The 18787-nt window shown below is 44.2% G+C and overlaps 1 protein-coding gene across 8 annotated transcripts in view; it reads left to right on the forward strand.

Moving 5' to 3' along the window:
* Dis3l2 (DIS3 like 3'-5' exoribonuclease 2) overlaps positions 1-18787 on the forward strand; it is a 335522-nt gene that overhangs the window by 197990 nt on the left and 118745 nt on the right. For 7 of the 8 annotated variants that reach the window (XM_046439665.2, XM_046439664.2, XM_046439663.2 and 4 more), the window contains one exon: positions 10028-10107. The exons of the other annotated variant lie outside the window; for it this stretch is intronic. In XM_046439665.2, the coding sequence (XP_046295621.1) occupies positions 10028-10107 (80 nt within the window). The remainder of the gene's footprint in view (positions 1-10027; positions 10108-18787) is intronic. 8 annotated transcript variants of the gene reach the window in all.

Genomic DNA, 18787 nt, shown 5'->3' on the forward strand with positions numbered 1-18787 from the left:
ACCCAGTGCCTCACACATGCCAGGCAAGTGCACTGCCATTGAGCCCCAGCCCCAGCCCCTTACGGAGTATTCTCTAAGGATAAAACTGCAGAGAAAAAAATCATAGGCTTCCCAGGGTCATTTCTCCTGTTGGCGATTTTTGGTGTTGTAGTTCTGATACTAATTTTGACTATTGAGGCCATAGGGAGCTGGAGTTGTCACTGAGAAAAGGAAGACACAGTGTGGAATTGGGGAGACGATGAGAAGGAACCGTGCAGTCTCTGTTTTCTCTTGGAGATGGTCTTACCAGAGACAGGATCTTTAGGTGCAGAATGGTAGGAAGGAGACAGAGCCCGGCATGGAGGGCACGTCTTATGAACACTCAGGTGAGCTTCCCACTGAGGGAGATGGCCCTGACAAGGCGGCCAGCTTCCTGTCAAATGCTGGGGTGGGCAGGGTCTGGTATGTTCTTAAGGAATTTCTTCCACATGAAAGATACAGACCAATAGTTACTTAGTTTATTCTTTGAGACATTATGTCACTGATATTTTCGTTTTTATGGTGATCTGGTCCTTGCGATGAGATTGCTGAAAAATGTGGGAGAGAAAGAATAAAGAAAAGGGGAAAAATGTGTGCCAATTTTAAGGAATGACAGGTTAGGGGTTTAAACCTCTGGTGCCTTCCCATCCTTTCTGTATGTCCCATGATGGTCCCTAACTATCTCAGAGCCTGTGTGAACTCATGATTTTTTAACACTATGTTAGATTGAGTAAGTATCCATTTTGGGGCTAAGATAGTCAAATAGCAGCAATTTCATGATTAAACCCAATACTTCTAATTCTCCTTGCTGTGTCCTAAAAGCAAGGGACCCTGGAAGTAGGGAACAAGCCTATCTTGCACCCTATGTTGATCTCTAAGTGACATTTTCAACCAGAAGGAATCTGAGCTCTTTAGTGAGGTGGGTGATAGCAGGACTGGGGCAGGATGTGCCAGGTGAACCTGGGCTATTTCACTGTGCTGAAGGCTTGTAAGTGCTCAGAGATGATCCCCACACCACAGGAATACAGGTCACTTGAAGGGGCCCCCAGCAGCCTAATTTCAGATAATTTACATATCAAAAAGAATAATGGTGGTATTGGATAATAACACATTGTATTTAAAAAAGAAAGAAAGAAAGAATCAGTGACTCTGTAATGATACCAGAGGGGGGGTGGGCATTGGTGGCAGTATAGGAAAAGCTCTTTAAAAAAAAAATGGTACTAGGTATTGAATCCAGGGAGGTTCTACCACTGAACTATATTACATAATATTATTTATTTTTTATTTTGAAACAGGGTCTCATTTAGTTTCTGAGGTTGTCCTTGAACTTGTGATCCTCCTGCCCCACCCTCCTAAGTAGCTGGGATTACAGGTGTGCACCACCATATCTAACTAAAAGCTCCTTTTAACAGAAGAGAGCTAGCAAATAAATGCAGAAGGTATTATAGGATTAGAAAATTATCATTTTATAATTTACAAAGTTATGCTTGATCAGACAAAAATCATCAATAGATGCCAAAACTAGTGGCTGAAAGTTTTTTCTGACAACAGGATATTCACATGATCTCCAAATCTCTTTCCATAGATGACTTATTATTTACAGAGGGTAACAGGGAGCTCAGATAGGCTGGGTAGGCTATCAGTTCCTTGACCTACTCATCTCGTCAGGCAACCTGACAGTGTACCTTCTGAAGAGATGCAGCATGTCTCACCAAAGAAGTGTTCAAGCCAAGTGTTCAGCTAACTCTAGTCAAGCCTTTTAATCAAGCCTCCTGATTATAGGAAATACTGAGGAGATTAATTTTACCATGTTTGATTTATTTCTGTCTCCTCTTCTCTTCCTTCTTCCATGAAGAACACCAATAAATCAGAATATAAGACATTCTTCAGTACATATGGTCACTTTCCAAAAAAGCAATATTATATTAAAAGATAGGTGGGCATTAAACAGACTCAAGAGATGCAACTACCAGGATACAACATGTGACCTGATTAGAACCTGGATCAGGATGAAGACAAAATGTAAAACGTTGAGACTTTTGGGGGATAAATGAAGACACTGGCATGTAGTCTCTAATTTGGGTAACAAGGGCTGGGTAGCCGTTTGGCTGGGTGGCAGCTCTGTGGTGCTGCAGGAGAAGGCCTCGTTGCTGTGAACCTGCAGCAGTTTAGGGCTGGGGGCAATGGGGCTGCGTGATCTCCTCCACATCAGGAGCTCAAGATGTGAAAAGAAAGAGCAGAGCCTTACGAATGAAGGCGGTGACAGGGCAGAGGGAAAGTAAAAGCAACTAGTGGCAGAACGTTGGCCTCTTTTAAAAGAGTCTGGAGCAAGAGCGTATCGACGTTCATTTTACTATTCCTTCAACTTCCCTGAAAGTTGAAGTTTTCAAAATGGAATTTGAGGGGAAGAAAGTTATTTTGCGTGTATTCTCTGGCTTAAATCATGGCCTTTCTGGCCCATCCTGGCTCCCATAGTACCAGGCCAGCCTTGTCCTGTGGCCTGTGCTCGCAGAGCACCGAGAGGCTCACTGAGTGCCTGCGTAAACAGTGGAACAGAGGAGACTGTTGCCATGGGCTCTGGAGTCTCGTACTCCTAGTCCTTTAGGAAGTAGAAGAACCTGATAAATACATTCACTTGGTCTAGAATTTTGTAAAGATTGAGGTGGCCCATAGCTAAAAGTTTCTGGTCAGGAGAGAAGGACCTGCCCAGAGCACTGGTCATTTCCTTCTGCCCACTATGTGGCCTCGTGCATGTTTCTTCATCACTGAGTGGAGGATGGGAGCACAGGCTGAGGGCACATGGACCAAGGTTGCTTTCTGCTCTTAATGGGCTTTAGTCTTTTTCTGTTCTTAAAAAAAAAAAAAAATGATTTGTATCAGACACCTTAGTATTCATTCTGTTAGCAGAGCTGATGGAGAAAGAGTATTAAAATATCAGCAACTGCCTTCGAGAAAAAGAAAAGATTCTGACTGCTGAACCAGGAGGGACAGGCTGGGTTTAAATGATAATCCCATCTGATTGAACCAGAAGCTAAGATGAATTCAGCATCATACTTTACTAGAAGGTCTAGCACAGCTGACTGGGCTTTTGGGGACACATTACTATGGATGAGTGCTCTAGCTCTTTGACTGTTTTTCCTGCTATGATTAACATAACATTTTCTGGTTTCTATATAAACTGTGATACTATCTAATTGAAGAAAGTGTTGAAATAAAAATTTTACTCTTTATCCTCTTAAGGTTATTTTCTAGATTTTTTCCATTCCTTTTCACCCATTTACCACCATTGACCCAGATCCTTTCCACTAGAATTGCTTGCTAGCAAGGAGACAAACCCAGAGTCACGAACAGAGGAGGGCCTCTATAAATTTTGTTAATCTGGAAGTGGTCCCTGAACCGCAGTTTGTAAAACACTGTTTTATGAGAAAAGAAGATGGGATGAAGACAGAAAAGGACACCCTTGGAAACAATAACACTGTGGTGTGACCACAGGATCCAATGCCAGGAAGTCATGAGTTCTAATTCTAAATGTATTTCCCGAGGCACAGTGGCAAAATTGAATGGAAAAGTTCTCAAGAGAGCCCCTTGGCATTTGTCCATTCATCTGTCCATCAGTGTTTAGTACTTGTACACCTTTGGTGTGCTAGAAGATATACAAAGATGAGCCAGACCTGACATTTAGCTCTCAACCTGTCACAGCAATAAGCAGCCACCAGCATACCAAGGATAGGAGCTGGTACCATCAGAGGGTCAGGTCACAGGCATGGGCATGGCAAGTGGGAAGAGGTGGCTTCCACTCCGTGGAAACACAAGAGTTCGGTGGAGAAAAGATGGCAGCCAGTCCTTTGAAAGGTAGGTAGCTCTTTTACCTTGGAGGCTGGTGGCAAAGTGTTCCAGTACAGGAACTGCACAAATGACATTTCAAACACCAGAGAATATAGAGAAAAGTTTGGCACGCAGTGTACACATACTAACTAGAAAAGCACATGGAGGGTTTTGAATCTTGAGCCAAATTTTACTTTATTCAGTGAGGAGTTGGTGAGGAGTTTTGACCATATACATGCTTCAAGATGATTAATCTAGGGCTGGGAATGCAGCTCAGTGGTACAGCGCTTGCTTCGGATGTGTGTGACCCTGGGTTTAATCTGCAGCAATGTGAAAGAAGAGGAAGAAAGCAAGATTAATCTGGAAATAACCATGACCTTGGGGAGAACAGTAATTATGGTGTAGAAGGGGTCTTAGCCAAAACCCATAGAGGTAAATAGTGATGAGGTAGTGGGTCAATGTTGTTGTCCACACCAGACAGCTGCTTCCAGCTGAAAGGGGGCAGGGATGTTGGTATCTTGAAGAGGCAGAAGGTGTGGGTTTCAAGGAGGGGTATGAGTGACAGAGAAGCAGGAATTTTTTCTGTGCTTTTATACTTTTCTTGGGCTCTTGACCAAGTCTTAAGGGATTATAGAAGGCTTTTAGATATTTATGTGTTCGTTTCTCGTACCAATGGCTCTGAGTAAAACAAACCATCTTAGAAGTTTACTGTGACTTTAAGAGGTTCTACTAAGCCCCTTGGTCAGGTGCCTTCAGAAGTTTTGGTTACATAACAGTTGCTCTGAATTGGAATTCTGCAGCCTCATGAACTGGAGCCTCATTCTCTCTCTCCCCCTCCCGGCACTTTATTTTCTGTGGGTCAGAGTTAGCTTCTCTCTAACCATTGTTGCGGAACTCTTTAAATATTTGGTCTCACAGGTTCTAAAAGCTGGCAGGCCAAGCTGCTCCCTGCAGGTTGTGAGCCATCCAGAAAAGGAGCCAGTAAAATCCCAAGCATGTTAACAAGAGTATAACAGCTGGATGGCGCACTGCCCCTGTCCCCCCAACCCCGCCCCATGGGGCTGGGCTCTCAAGTGCTGAGGCCAGCAGCTCTTAGCCACCACAGCCCACAACCAGAAGGAGCCCTCATGCACCACATCTTGGCCTATTCGTAATCATGGCGAGGACTACGGATTAAATCACTGGCTCTTAGCGCTAAAAACTGGGGTTTGTCAGGGTCACTCACTGTCCCTTGCTTCTCCCAGTTTTACACAGTGTGAGCACCAGTTTGGAATCCACTGCTGCAATACAGTTCCTTGTTAGGAGCTTCTTAGTTTACTTCTGTCTGGAAGCTGGTTCTCTTAGTAGTTTACGCATGTGTCTCTTTCTCTTCCAATATCCCCTCAATACATGATTTTGAAATGCTGTACATATGTATTTGTTTATATGCTGCTTCCCGCCCCCCCCCCCAAAAAAAAGGCTTCAGGCCATTTGCAAATATTACATATCATGCAGTGGTTTTCTTAAAATTAGGAAATGGGGCAAAAGACATCTTTGAGTAGGATCATTAGGTAAAAGTTGGTTCATAAAGTTCAACCTACAAGTGATATCTTCTTGAGACAAGTTATGAGTGTCTTTCTGAATTTCCCAGTGGCCAGAGCAAAAAGAAACTTAAGGACAAAATTCATACATCTGTAAGATGTAGGCCGTCCACTTAGGAGAAGAGTTTCCTCCATTGTGCCAGCTTGCCCCGTAAGTGCTCATGGAAAAACACCAGGTGATCAGATGTTCCTTGTTTTCATGAGCTTTCCTGCAGTAGGTGGCATAACCACTTAGTTGGCGTCCTTTGGTGTCCCTTGGGGTAGACATGGTGGCAAAGCCAGTGTATAGGGTGTCCCGGTGCAGACCATCGCTTCTCTAGGGGTGAACATTGCTTCATTCAGGGAGATGCTGTGCTGCAGAAAAGTGCCGGGGGGCAAAATGGGTCTGGAAAGAACTACTGACATCAGCATTTTAAAGGCTCTGTGAAGTCTTGTAATTAGAAATAGGCCTAGCATGTCCCAAACTGCTTGAATGACAAGATCATTTTTAATAAATTAAAAGATTTATCTGGCCATTTGGAAACCTTGATCTAAAACAGGACCCAGCAAACTTTATATTAAGGGCCACATATTATTATTATTTTTTTTTGGAGGGGGTGCTGGGTATTTAATCCAGGGTCTTGAGTATGTTAGACACTTTCTGTACTTGGGAGCTACATCCCCAGACTCCTACACGGTAAATGTTTTAGGCATTTTATCTCCATCAACTGTGCTATTATATCAAAAAAGCATGGCTGTGTTCTAATCAACCTTTATTTATGGATACTGAATTTTGATTTCATACAGTTTTCATGTGTCACAAAATAGTATTTTGATTTTTTTTCAACCACATAAAAATGCAAAAGCTGAACTTAGCTCAGAAGCCTTTGAAAAACAGAGCCAGATATGATGGTGCCTGCCTGTAATCCTACCTATTCAGGGATGAAACTCAGTGGTGTCAGAGTATTTGCCTAATATGCCCTGGATTCAATCCCCAGTACCACATTCCCCACCCTCCAAAAAAATAAAGCAAGAAGAAGACGACGACGATGACAGGTTAAATCTGGTCTACGAACTGTGGTGTGCCACCCCACGATCAAGCGTAGTGTCTGGATGGCACATCTGTGTAGCAAGCAAGTTTTCCTGAGTACTGTTTGTTAAAGTCAGGGTTTTTGTGTGTGTGTGTGTAATTTTTATTAGTTATTGATGGACCTTTATTTGTTTATTTATTTATATGTGGTGCTGAGAATCAAACCCAGTGCCTCACACATGCTAGGCAAGCGCTCTACCACTGAGCCATAACCCCAGCCCCTCAAGGTCAGTTTTAATTTTGATTTTTATCTTTCTAGTTTAAAAGCAGATAAAATAATAAAAGTCGTAGAGAATTGCTAGTCAGATAATCTTTTTCCTCAGAAAACAGTTGGGGTAGAGGTTCCTCTCAAGGTTCCTCTCACTGTTACCAACTAACAGTGGAAGACTTAACACTTGTCAGATATGGCTGAGTAAGTTTTAGAAGGGAAATGGCTTTGTGGGCATTATCATCCATTCACTGTATCCATAGAAATGAAGGTCTCAAAATGCCTGGAGACAGTTAATTTTAAGAAAATAGAACTTCCTAGTTAACTCTCCAAGTAAACTAGTTAACTGTGGCTCCCACCCCCTGGCCAGGATAACTGTTCTTTTTTTATTTTGACGTAGAGGGATCCTTTCAACTTCTTATGATGTCATTATGATGAAAGAAGAAGGCCCCAAACAGTCTTACTACCTGCCTGACATTTCACTCTTGGTTACATAAGTATTTTTATGGAGTACTCAGTGTTTACAAACACTGGCTAGGTTTTATGGGGGATACAAAAAGGAGCAAGGAGCAGACAGTTCCTTTTTACCCTGTGAGCCACATATAAGGCCCCCAGCAGACCCAAGCCAGGTTGCATGCTGTGGGGTGGGGATTCATGGCACCTCCCTGCTCTTCCTGTTGCCAGCCATCCACTCATTCATTCAGCAGTCACCTCTGAGTCACAGCCTCCATTCAAGGCACTGGGGTCATAGCCCTGGGGAGTGTGCTTTTCAGGGGACCCTGTGTTTCTCTCTTCCTCTAGCACCCTTGTTTACAATCCCTTTTATGTGGTGGAACAGAAATTATTTCTAGTTAATCCTGAAGGCTCAGCCTTGTGTTCCCCACACTGTGTGTTACTGTCCTTGAAATATTTAGTGTGCATGTGGTCCCCTGATGACCCCCACTTCCTGGGACTGCTCTCTACATGCTTTTGTTTCCTTCTGTGTGGCACCCATTTTTTTCTGCCTCTTCTCAGTGTATCAGTGAATACATAATTGTACCAGATCTATAATTTTAAAGCTATTGACTTTATTAAGGACAAGGGGTCTAAAAAAGATGTTTTAAGAGTGCCAAATGCCTTAATAAGCAATATTATGTTTCTGATGCACAGGTTTTTTTTTATGAGGGAAGATTATCTACAGTGTTAATTTTCTCCAAAAGGAATACTTAATTGCAGTAATTTTTTTAAATATGAAAAAGCATAAAGGGAAAAATTAATCCATAGTTCTAGCATCCATTGATTAATGCTATGAACATTTTAACACATATATTTTTACTTTCCTCAGTTCAAAAATCACATTTTAAAACTATTTTAAAATTAGCAATTAGTATACTTGACCTTTAATTCGCTTTTAAGTTTTAAGATGATAGATCTTATAATGCTAAGTGAAGTTAGCCAATCCCCCCAAAACAAATGCTGAATGTTTTCTCTGATATAAGGAGCTGATTCATAGTAGGGTAGGGAGGGGGAACATGGGAGGAATAGACGAACTCTAGATAGGGGAGAGAGATGGGGGGGCGAAGGGAGGGGCCAGGGAGTCAGCAAGGATGGTGGAATGTGATGGACATCATTATCCCAAGTACACATATGAAGACACAAATTGGTGTAAACATACTTTATATACAACCAGAGATATGAAAAATGTTGCTGTATATGTGTAATAAGAATTGTAATGCATTTTGCTGTCATTTTTTTTAAAGAAATCAATTAAAAAAATTTTTTAAAAAGATGATAGATCTTAGACACCACAAGCAAGATCAGCAAAGTTCTACCCCCCTGCACAGGCACCCTTTGGCAGGCCCTGGCAGCCACTGACCTGCTCTCTTGTCACTATAATTTTTCAAGTTCCATTCAAGCTGTGGCATGTGTGAGTAGTTTTCTTCATTTTCGTCGCTAGGTTCTCTTCCTTGTGGAAGTTTGGTTATATATATTACAGTTTGGTTATATATTTGCCATTTACGATTCCATCCTTTTCAACTTCAGCATTTCTTTTTCCTGTACTTAATTAAAATCAGTGTCTATATTTAATGTGGTGGGGTTTTTATTTCCCCAGAAAGCTATCACTGAATTGTTGGTGTGTTTTATAATTAATGCTGTCTTAGACTTGAGGGTTTGTGGTGGTGAGAGGAGCAGTGTAAGCATCAAGTGGGCCGTGAGGGGGATGAGGAGTAAGGGTGGTGGATTTTTTTAAAGGCCCTGAGAGCTTAGCAGGCTGCACTGGAGCAGCTTGGCAGCCTTGGAGAGCTTTGGGGAAGTTTTGAACAGAGAATCAACTCCAGGAGAAAACTTATCTAGCTGGTCAGTATCAGCAGGGCCAGTGAATCAGGAGATAGGGCTTTCAGTGACAGTCAAGATGAAAGGGAAGAGCTTGGGATGAGGCCGTAGAAGCAGAGGGTGCTGCAGTGCAATGCAGGGACAGTAGGGGGTTACTGCAGAACACCCCAATTTCCAGGCAGAACTTGGGCAGAGAACTGGGGACATCTGCTGCCAGCATCTTTAGGTATTTACAGGCTGGGAATTGATGGTTTGGGTGGGGTGCATTGTGTGGGAAACTGTGAAATAGTATAAGAATGTCCTGGCACTGCACACATTAGGCATGAGATGTGTGTAAGGTAGTGTGAGGATAAATGGACACAGGCTGTGTTTGAGGATGAGCTTGGGTAAAGTACTTGGCTGTTCATGAACACATCCTCTGATTTTGGCTATTTCCAAGTAATATTGTGTTATAGTTAACTAAATTAAACGCCCAAAGCATTTTACTATTCTTGCGTCCTTCTCACCCATCACCCCCACCCGTGTCACAAGTCAGGTAACTTACTCTTTGGCATACCCATTTGGTCAAGATAGGAAAAGGAGAGTAAACCATGTCAAACAGATTTTTGAAGAACAGGTTCCCATCAGCCCTGATGAAGGGAAGGCCAAATAAGAGTTGACCATCAGAGAGTAACTTAGCAAAGGACCTGCCCTTTTGCCAAGGACCCTTCTTGGAAAGCACCTTTCATGGAAGCAGACTCCCTTCACCTGCTCACATGTATTCTCACCCAGGGTAGAGGAGAATTCAGTGCCAGTTCCCAAACAGAAGGGGAAGGTGCTCACCCATTTCTCTCTCCTCAGTTTCACATTTTAGTCTCAAATTTCTCCCTTCTCAGAGAGAGATGATAGAAACTCCTCTTCGCTCTACATAACAGAGCATCTGTGCAAAACAAACTGTTCCTAATTCTGTACTATAGTGAAGAAGAGTTTCTATTATTTGTGCCATTACTAATTATATCTTAAAATTTTTCCTAGAAAAGACTGCATCTTCACCATTGACCCATCAACTGCCCGAGACCTCGATGATGCCCTCTCCTGTAGGCCACTGGCTGATGGTAGGATGGAAGTTTCTATAACATTCTGGGTAGCAGGCAGTCTGCATACCTGTGGGCATTGCCTAGCTATGTGCTCTCCAGGCAGCAGAACATGCAAGGTCGGGGTTATTTTCTTCCTGAACTTGCCCTGGGCCTCTGAGCCTACACAGCTGTGTGACCTTAAGATTGTGTTCCTATGGTGACTTTGGTGAGGGTGAGAATGAGAAATGGCTTCTCACCAGGGCTTCTTGGGCCTTAGAAGAGGCAACAGTGAGTACCTTGGCCCTTCAGGAAGTTGCAGTCTGGGTGTAAGGAGTTCCATAAAGAAAGCCCCTGCAGCTCTGTTCAGAGAGACTGAGGGCCCTGTAGTGCACAGGGAGTTTGAAGGGGTTCTCTCCCAAGACACTGCACTGTGGTTAGCAGGAGTATCTTCCTGAGTAATGCCTGTCCAGACCTGAGCTGCTTACTCTCACTAGGTCTTCCCTGCTCCTGCTGTCCAGCTGATTGCAATAGGCAAACAGTTAGGGGCTCTTCAAACATTCTTTTGGAATGTTGTTAAGTAAGAAGAAGCAGGATTGAGGACAGTAGTCTTTGTAAATGATAACAGAGGAAACAGGGCACCTGACTCTCAGAGGGAGAAAGTGCAGGCTGATAGGAGGTAAGCCCCCTCAATTCCCTTCCTCATGCCCCTAGATGTGCTGCTGACAGTCTCTAACTGTTTCCTGCTTCTCTAGAATGGGTCTGGCTGACAGCTGTGGCTTTGGTCACTCTGAGAGATGGCCTGGGCCCTAATGTAGCCTTTGACAGCTTGCCCATGGTGGCTATCCAGCCCTCCTGTCTTCAGTCTGCCACAGAGCATTGAACACAGCTCTGCTTTGGTAATAGTCTGATACTTGAAAATAGTTGATTCGTTTATTCTGTCCAATTTTATAATTGTTAATGGCAGAAGTTTAATAACCTGTTTTCCCACCTCTGCTGTCCTGGAACCCTTGACCTTGCAGGGGATACCAGGGAGCTGGCTTATACCCTGCCCCACCCACTCTGCACACCACAGCTTCATGTAGAGGGAGCAGTGTGGCAGCAGAATCTTTGTGGAGGAAAGTGCAAAAGATAGGGCAGGAATGGGCTGGGATTGTAGCCATAGTGGAAGAGCTCTTGCCTAGCACATGTGAGGCCCTGGGTTTGATCCTCAGCACCATATAAAAATAAATAAATAATTGTTTCCAAAAAACAATAAATAATGACAAGAAAAAATTGGGGGCACATTTGCAAACCAAAGAATGTTCTTTCTTTATCAGACAGTGGAAAGCCACATAGATGTTGTTTAGCAAGAGTTCAGTAAAAATGAGGAAAATAATTTAGCAGTGCAAAATTAAAGAAAAGGGAAGGAGGAAGAGTCAGCGAAGCAAATCAGTAAGCAAATCACACTGCCATCCTCCAGAGGAGGAAGACCTGGCTGGAGATGCACTCACAATCCTCAGGAGGTAGGTGGACAGATGTGAGGAGAGATAATGACAGACGCCCATGGGCCTGGATTTTGGAGCTGAGGAAAGGAGCCAAGGTGGCATCAAGGTCTCAGCTAATGTGACAGGAATTGGAGCCCACGAATGGAAATTGACCTGTGAGGAGCACACGCAGGTGTGGGAGGGTATATTGTTCGGCAGTGTCTGTCTGAGGACACATATTTGTGCGTGTTGCTGCTGCGTGTCCTTTCTAGAGTCGGCGGGCTAAGCAGATGCAGGCGGCCCTGAGGAAGAGTAAGCAAACAGTAATTTTATTAGGATGATGGGATCCTAAGTGATTTTTCTCTACTTTCCAAATTTTTGTAATGTGGTAATAATAGCTTTATAATGAAAAAATTTTGTAATAAAAAAAATATGAGGTGCCAGAAATCACAGGCTGCCCAGTAGCCCACTGCACCAGGTGATCAGACACCTTCCATCTGCTCAGCGTCCCACATTCCAGAGGGGCAGTTGACATCTGTTCGTTTGGCAAGGCCACTGTAAAGGACATGGGAAAGGAGCCAGGGAAGACTCGGGAAAGGCCTCAGGTGGCCAGTCAAGCGTTTTTATGGTGGCACTTATACAGTTGGCCTTTGTGACAGCAGTTTCTGCCAGGGCCATTTATCCAGGGAGATGAAAAGTGAAAAGTCAATTCCAGTTTGGATTGGGGTAAGGTTGGCTAAGTTTGGTTTCCGTTAGTTACCAGTTTATGTCAATTCTTGCTTAGAGGAAAGTGTTCAGTGTTTGAAAAAGAAAGTAATGTTTTCTGGGCATACTTATATCATCTGTAGCCGTGCTTATTTAAAGAAATACCATATAAAAGCTCTACTTTTCTTTGGTCCTGTTGAAGTCATCAAAGTGACTATGTTGTGAAAAATGAAATGCACAGATATGCAGAGTATACCTGGTCTTCATTCTCCTTTTCTATGGAGTTCAGATGTATTCCCAGGACTTTAGCATTATCTCTTATCAAGTGCAAGATGTGGATGATCAACTCCAAAAAATGCAATGGCCTACTTGTTCTCCAGTGTTCACCAGTACATTGCAATCAGCTTGAAGGCCAAGGAGCGGGTGCTACCAACGCTTTGAAAGGAATTCTGCCAGTCCCTGACCTGTGATTCTTGCCCCCTTTTCAGCCTATAAATACCCTTGAGGGGAATAAATACTACCATGAGCATTATCTAGCAATGTGGAATATTTCATTTTTGCTCAAAGAAAATATTTAGTAATAAGAGTTGTGTTATACTACCATGAGCATTATCCAGCAATGTGGAATATTTCATTTTTGCTCAAAGAAAATATTTAGTAATAAGAGTTGTGTTATAATGATAACCTAGAATCTAAGACAGTAAATCCCACAGTTCAGTGTTTTATGATTATTTTAACAGATCACTTGCAACACACCTCACGGTTGACCTCACCCCTCAAGTGTGGGAATGCCACAGTTGTCAGATCACTCTCTGTTTTTTGAATTACCTCCATAGCATTTACTTATTGAATATCCAGATTGCATTTGAACTTTCTACCTTAAAGGCAAACCATTCTGCCTTGAGGTTTCTTAGGAAACCTTTCCCTGTGATGATCTGAAATATTGCTGTCTTCCTGTAATTTTTCACCCATTAGTCCCAAGTGTGGTCATCAGGCAGTCCCTGTAGAACAAATCTAATATCTCATATAAAAACCCTTCAGATACTAGAAAACTGGTATCTTATATCTTCTGAACTATAGCTTCTCAGCTAAATATCCTAAATATTCTTCCATGTCTTGTAGCTCCTGAAGTATGAGTCCATTCCCCATGTCATGGATTCACTCCTGCCTTTATGAAGTCTGAAGCACATCGAGGCCTACAGGCTCTAGCCTAAACAGTTCCTCCTTGTTGGTCAGAATCGGGGCTAGGGTAATAGCTACTGTTTTAGTCAGCTCTTTCACTCCTCTGACCAAAATACTTGACAAGAATGATTTTAGAGGAGAAAAAGTTTATTTGCGGCTCAGGGTTTCAGAGGTCTTAGTCCTTAGACAGCTAACTCCATTGCTCTGGATCCAAGATACAGCAGAACATCATGGTGGAAGAGTGTGGTGGAGGAAAGTGGCTCAGAACATGGGCACCAGGAAGCAGAGAGTTCTGCTCTCCAGGGTAAAAATATGTAACTCCCTGGCAGGCCTTCAGTTAATTCATTCCACTGGATTAATGACCTGATGAGGTCAAGGCTCTCATAACCCAGTCATTTCCCCTCTAAACTTTCTGGCATTGTCTCACATTTGGGGAACACCTCATATCTAAACCATAACAGCTACCCATTCTGTTCAGTTAACAAGTATTTTTGCTTTGCTGTAGTCTCATAGAGGAAGTTGTCAGCTACACAAGTCAAGACCTTCATTCAGCTTTTGGTTGGTTCAGCCCCCCCAACGATCCTACAGGAAATTGAAGTCCACTTCTCCATCATCTTGCTTCTCTGATGTTTTGTTCTCTAGTGTGTGCTGTGCCACTGAACACAGAAGGGTAATCCTGGCTAGGCCTCAGGTATGAGTGAGTGGCAAGGGTGAGTAGCTGCTAATGGGTTGGGTTTCTGTTTGAGGTAATGAAAATGTTCTGGGATTAGATAGTTGATAGTTGCATGTTTTATGAGTATGCTAAAAACTACCGAGTAAATGAATGATGAATGAATGAGAAGAAAATGAATAATCTGAATCCACTCATCCTTAAGGCTTAGAGTTTACAGCTAACCCACTGTTTGTCAGGGTCTTGATAGCATGCCTGTCTGGGTATCTACAGCCACATCCCTCTTGCCTGCCTCTCTTCTGGCTGCTTTCCTCTCTGGACCATGAAATCCCACTCCAGGGTGCACAGCCCTCTGTCCACCTGTCTTTGCACACTTCCCATTCCCACAGAGCGCAGTCATCTGAATCAAGAAAAGAAGGCGCATCCTCCCACCTGCATAGGAGATAGTGCCTGGCACTCACCCCAGGACAGCCCCAGCTATGCCAGCCACCCAGTGCCAGCGGCATTCCCTTGGCTCTGATTCCTCCTCTCACTGTGCAAATGGAAAGGCCCTTCCTTCTCCTGAACCTTCCCCAGCCCTGCCACAGCTCAGGGACCTGCTGCATCCTCTCCCCCGACCTTGAAGGAGCAGTGTGTACCCTGCTGCTGTTTCTCCTACAGTCTGCTTATTCCTTACTCCCTACGCAGCAGAGCTTTGGGATCTAGAAAGACCAGTGAGCCAGGTTATCCCTGACCTCAGGGCCCCTAATTGGTGTAGCACTCTGCTCTTTTGTCTCCTTCTGCTTGAAATTCCCTCTTCCTCCAGCCCAGAGGACCTTCCCTGCCCCTGGTTCTGTACCTTAGGCTGTTTCTCCCCAGGCATCTGCTGTCCCCTTCTCCACTGCCCACCCCTTCCCTGCAGTCCTTCATTTCCTGCTCTGCAGCCTCTGTACTTGCCTTTCCTTTGGCCTGGGGGGCAGCTGTGGCTGAGCCGCATTAGGATCTGATTGATCACTTTCTCAGGAAGGTGTTCTCAGCCTTTCCCTATGGAGTCCTACCTCCTAGCCACCCTCCCTGCTTGTTTGCTGGTCATTTACTCCCGTGCTCTTGATTCACTCCTTTTGTTCCTTATTCCTGTGCCACTCAGGATGAGTCCTCTGAGAGTCTGTGCTGGGGTTTGCAGCACCCAAGAGTGCAGGGACTTCTCGGGCAGAGGGCAGTGCTGCAAAGTCCCTGGGATGACAAAAGTGTGGTGTTTTGGAGGGAAACACACACACACACACACACACACAAAGCGGTTTGACTGGGTGGTAGATCATGAGGTTCAGCTGGATGGTAGTGGTTGGTAAAGCAGAGATGAGGCCACCAGCTCCTTTGCATGTGCAGCTGGAGGGCTGGGGTTGATGGCTGGGGAGGCATTTGAGCTGGAGCCCAGCAGCATCCATTTATTCATGAAATATGCACTGAGGGCCAGCCAGACACCATGCTTTGTGCTGGATGTACAGTGGCTAGAGAAACTGGACAGGCTTCCCATCCTCCCCAGTTTACTATTAGTTAACACTAACCATGTGAATGTCAGTATGATCCATTATTTAGATGTGGGGTTGAGATAGGGGCTGGATAGTGATATCTATGTAGACTTGAAGAATAAATCAGAGTAGGCCAAAGCATGGGGAAAAGGACATTTCTGGTGAAGGGAAGAAGGTAAATAAGAGCCCTGAGCTATAAAGGGACTTTGGCACTGGAACAAATCAAAAAGAAAGTGTAGCCAAAATATGGGGGTGAAGAAGGATCCTGTGGCAAGTCAGGAAAAAGTGCACAGGCTCAGGAGGAGTGGGAGTTTGAGAGTGAGCCAGAGCTTTAAGCAGGAGAGAGTCCCAGTCTCCTTCACAGTTTGGAAAGATCACTCTGGCAGCAGGGGACCTGGGTGAGAACAGTGGGGCTCAGTGACCCAGGTGGGAGGCAGGAAGAGAGTGGCCGCAGGACATGGCATCTTGCTGCAGAGATCGCAGTGTCTTGCCACATGCTAAGCGAAGGCAGTCCTCATGAAATAGATGGATCATTCCCTGCTCCACGCTGTCCAAGATTGCCTGTCCTTCTGAGGACTAAACTGCTGCTCTCTCACTCTCCCACTTCATACCCCACTGTTGCTTTCTGGCCTACTCCAGCCATTGCTCACCTGTTGCCCACAGGCACACCAAGCCACACCTGCCTCACAGCTTTAGCAGGTTTGTTCCCTCACTCCCGTCACCTTCCTTCCAGATCCCTCACTGCTCAGAAGTCATTCAGGGAGGCCCTTCCTGACCACCCAGTCACTGGCCTGCAGTGGTCTCTGCCCCCTCCCTCTTGGTTTTAGGTGCTTCTTGAGGATCTATCCGACTGGTTGGTGAGCTTTATAGAACAGGGACATCATTTTGTTCACTGCTGAACCCTGGGTGCCTAGAGCACAGTGTGTCCCACATTTGGCATCTATGAAATGTTTATTCAATGAATGAGTAAAAGAAGTACATTAATAACATTTTGGCTATTGGAAATATTACTCTAGAATGATGTTTGGTTTCTGGCTTGTGTACTGGATGGAAAATAATGCCACTGTCTGTGGTGGGAAAGATAGTAACTCAGGTAAGGACATGTTGACACTGCAGTGCCTGAGTGTCATCCAGGTAGAACTAGCTAGGCAACAAGTAAAAGGTCAGGGCTGGAGATTTGGGAGTTATCAGTGCAGGCACCTGGGACACAGCCTAGGGAAAAGTCACAGGCGTGAGGAAGACCAGCCTGGAGATCTGGAAGAGCTACCCCACAACAGGAATGAGTAGCCCAGTGCAGCAACTGAAAGACAGGTTGGGGGAGATTGGGCCCGAAGCAGAGGATAAGCAAGACAGACAGGTGGAGCAGGCTAGCACAGTGAACCATAAGAACGGCCATAGGGAACATCAATCAAAGAGAAATGGGAAGAGTTCTTGGCTTTGGCAACCGGGGTATCATGGAAGCCCTTGGTGAAACTGGTGTCAGTGACTTAGAAGAGGTCCAGCAGAGGGGGTAGAAAGTCTGGAAATGGAAACCATGAATGCAGATGACTTATTTTGAGAGGCTGGAATATGAAAATAGGAGAGCACAAGGACAGGGTCAAAGATGGCTGTTTTCTTTGTGTTTATGATGGAAGAAATTGGAGATGATAGAGAAAAATAGGTTGAAAATATAGGAAGGAGAGCTTGCTTTGCAAGCTAATTGGTCTTGAAGAGATGGAGGGATGAACCCAGAGTCTAATTAGAAAGTAAGGCTAAGAACACCTGTTCTTTTGGGACAGAGGCAGGACCCAAGGAATGGGCAACCATTGCTGAGTGCTTATGCCTGACAGTGTCCCCTTGCTCTGTGAACAGGAACCAAAACTCTGTTACGGGGGCTAGGGGAATAGTGGCAAGGATAGAGAGTAACCAGGGACCTGCCAGCCCTAGGCTAGGCACACACTGTTCCGATGTGCCTGGGTTTTGCCCTGTGAAGCCCAGGTGGTAGTAAGATCTTCTCTTCTCAGCCTCCTAGATGTGGAGCACAGACTGCAGGGGTCCAGCTGTGGGTTGCTGGAGGGAGTCCAGGGAGGCCAACTGGACAGGGTCCCTTCTCAGCCTATTTCTTCTCCATACCTACACCTAGTCAACCAAAGTTTCTTTAAAAAAGACAAAGGAAAGAAAGAGTAACCCATAGTCACATTTGATTCCTTTTCCTCTAAGGACTTTTTTTTTATGTGTGTGTGTGTGTGTGTGTGTGTGTGTGTGGCCTTTTCAATAATTTCTTTATTTCCCTCACTGTTCTTCAGTTATCTTTCCTACATTGTGCACACAAGGATCAGCAGTTCCTTTTCTGCTTGAAATCTGCTTGTACTACATATCAGGTCTTTTTTATAATTTATTTTTTAGCAAAGCTTTGATGCCAAAGCCCTTTGAGTCTAGTCCTGAGCCTTCTCTCTAATTCCCAGTACCACTTTTATATCCACCCACACAGACACCTACACTGGTGTCTATCCACGGCACTCGGTCTTGCTCCAGGCTTCTGCTTGCTCCTTTCCGTCCCTTTACTATGCCTTCCTCCTTGCCTACATCGTCACCTATTGAAATCTACTCAAGAGCAAGATAAACCTCTGTAGAGCTTTCCTTTTCTCCTGGAAGAATGAATTGTTCCTATCTTATTCTATCAGTACATTTTCTTCATGTCTCTAAAGCAGCAATAAACGTCATTACTTCTGGATTTAATTCTCCACTTTGCTTCTTGCCTACGGGCAGGGCATTCCTTGGATATCTCTACATCCTGAGTATCAAGCACACTACCCTGCATTTAAAAAAAAAAAAAAAAAGGTTTGGTGTAGTCAGGTCTAACCAGAAAACCTACTATATTCTTCTACCATACTTTCCTTCCTTTTCCTATTTCTTGACTTGCCCTTTTTATTTCCACTGTTCTTTTATCCTTAAGTTTGTGGTTGCCTATGTGTATATATTCTGACCCACAAGCCAACTGCTTTATCTTCTAAAACAAGTTTGTTTCTTTGGAATTGGGCATACTTTTTCCTTCATTCAAGTCTTTGATTCGTCTGTCATGTCTATCATGACCTATCAGGTCATACAATTCTGTTTTACATGTATGCTCTCTATTCCTCCAGCTTGGTGAATTGGGCTCACTTCTTCCCCAGGAGCCTCCTGTATGACCTACTCCGTTTTTCTCTTTTCAT

The sequence above is a fragment of the Marmota monax genome, unplaced genomic scaffold (assembly GCF_021218885.2).
Source record: "Marmota monax isolate L192 unplaced genomic scaffold, Marmota_monax_Labrador192_F-V1.1 WCK01_AAM20220418_F8-fsc00041, whole genome shotgun sequence".
In the NCBI taxonomy this organism is placed as follows: domain Eukaryota; kingdom Metazoa; phylum Chordata; class Mammalia; order Rodentia; family Sciuridae; genus Marmota; species Marmota monax.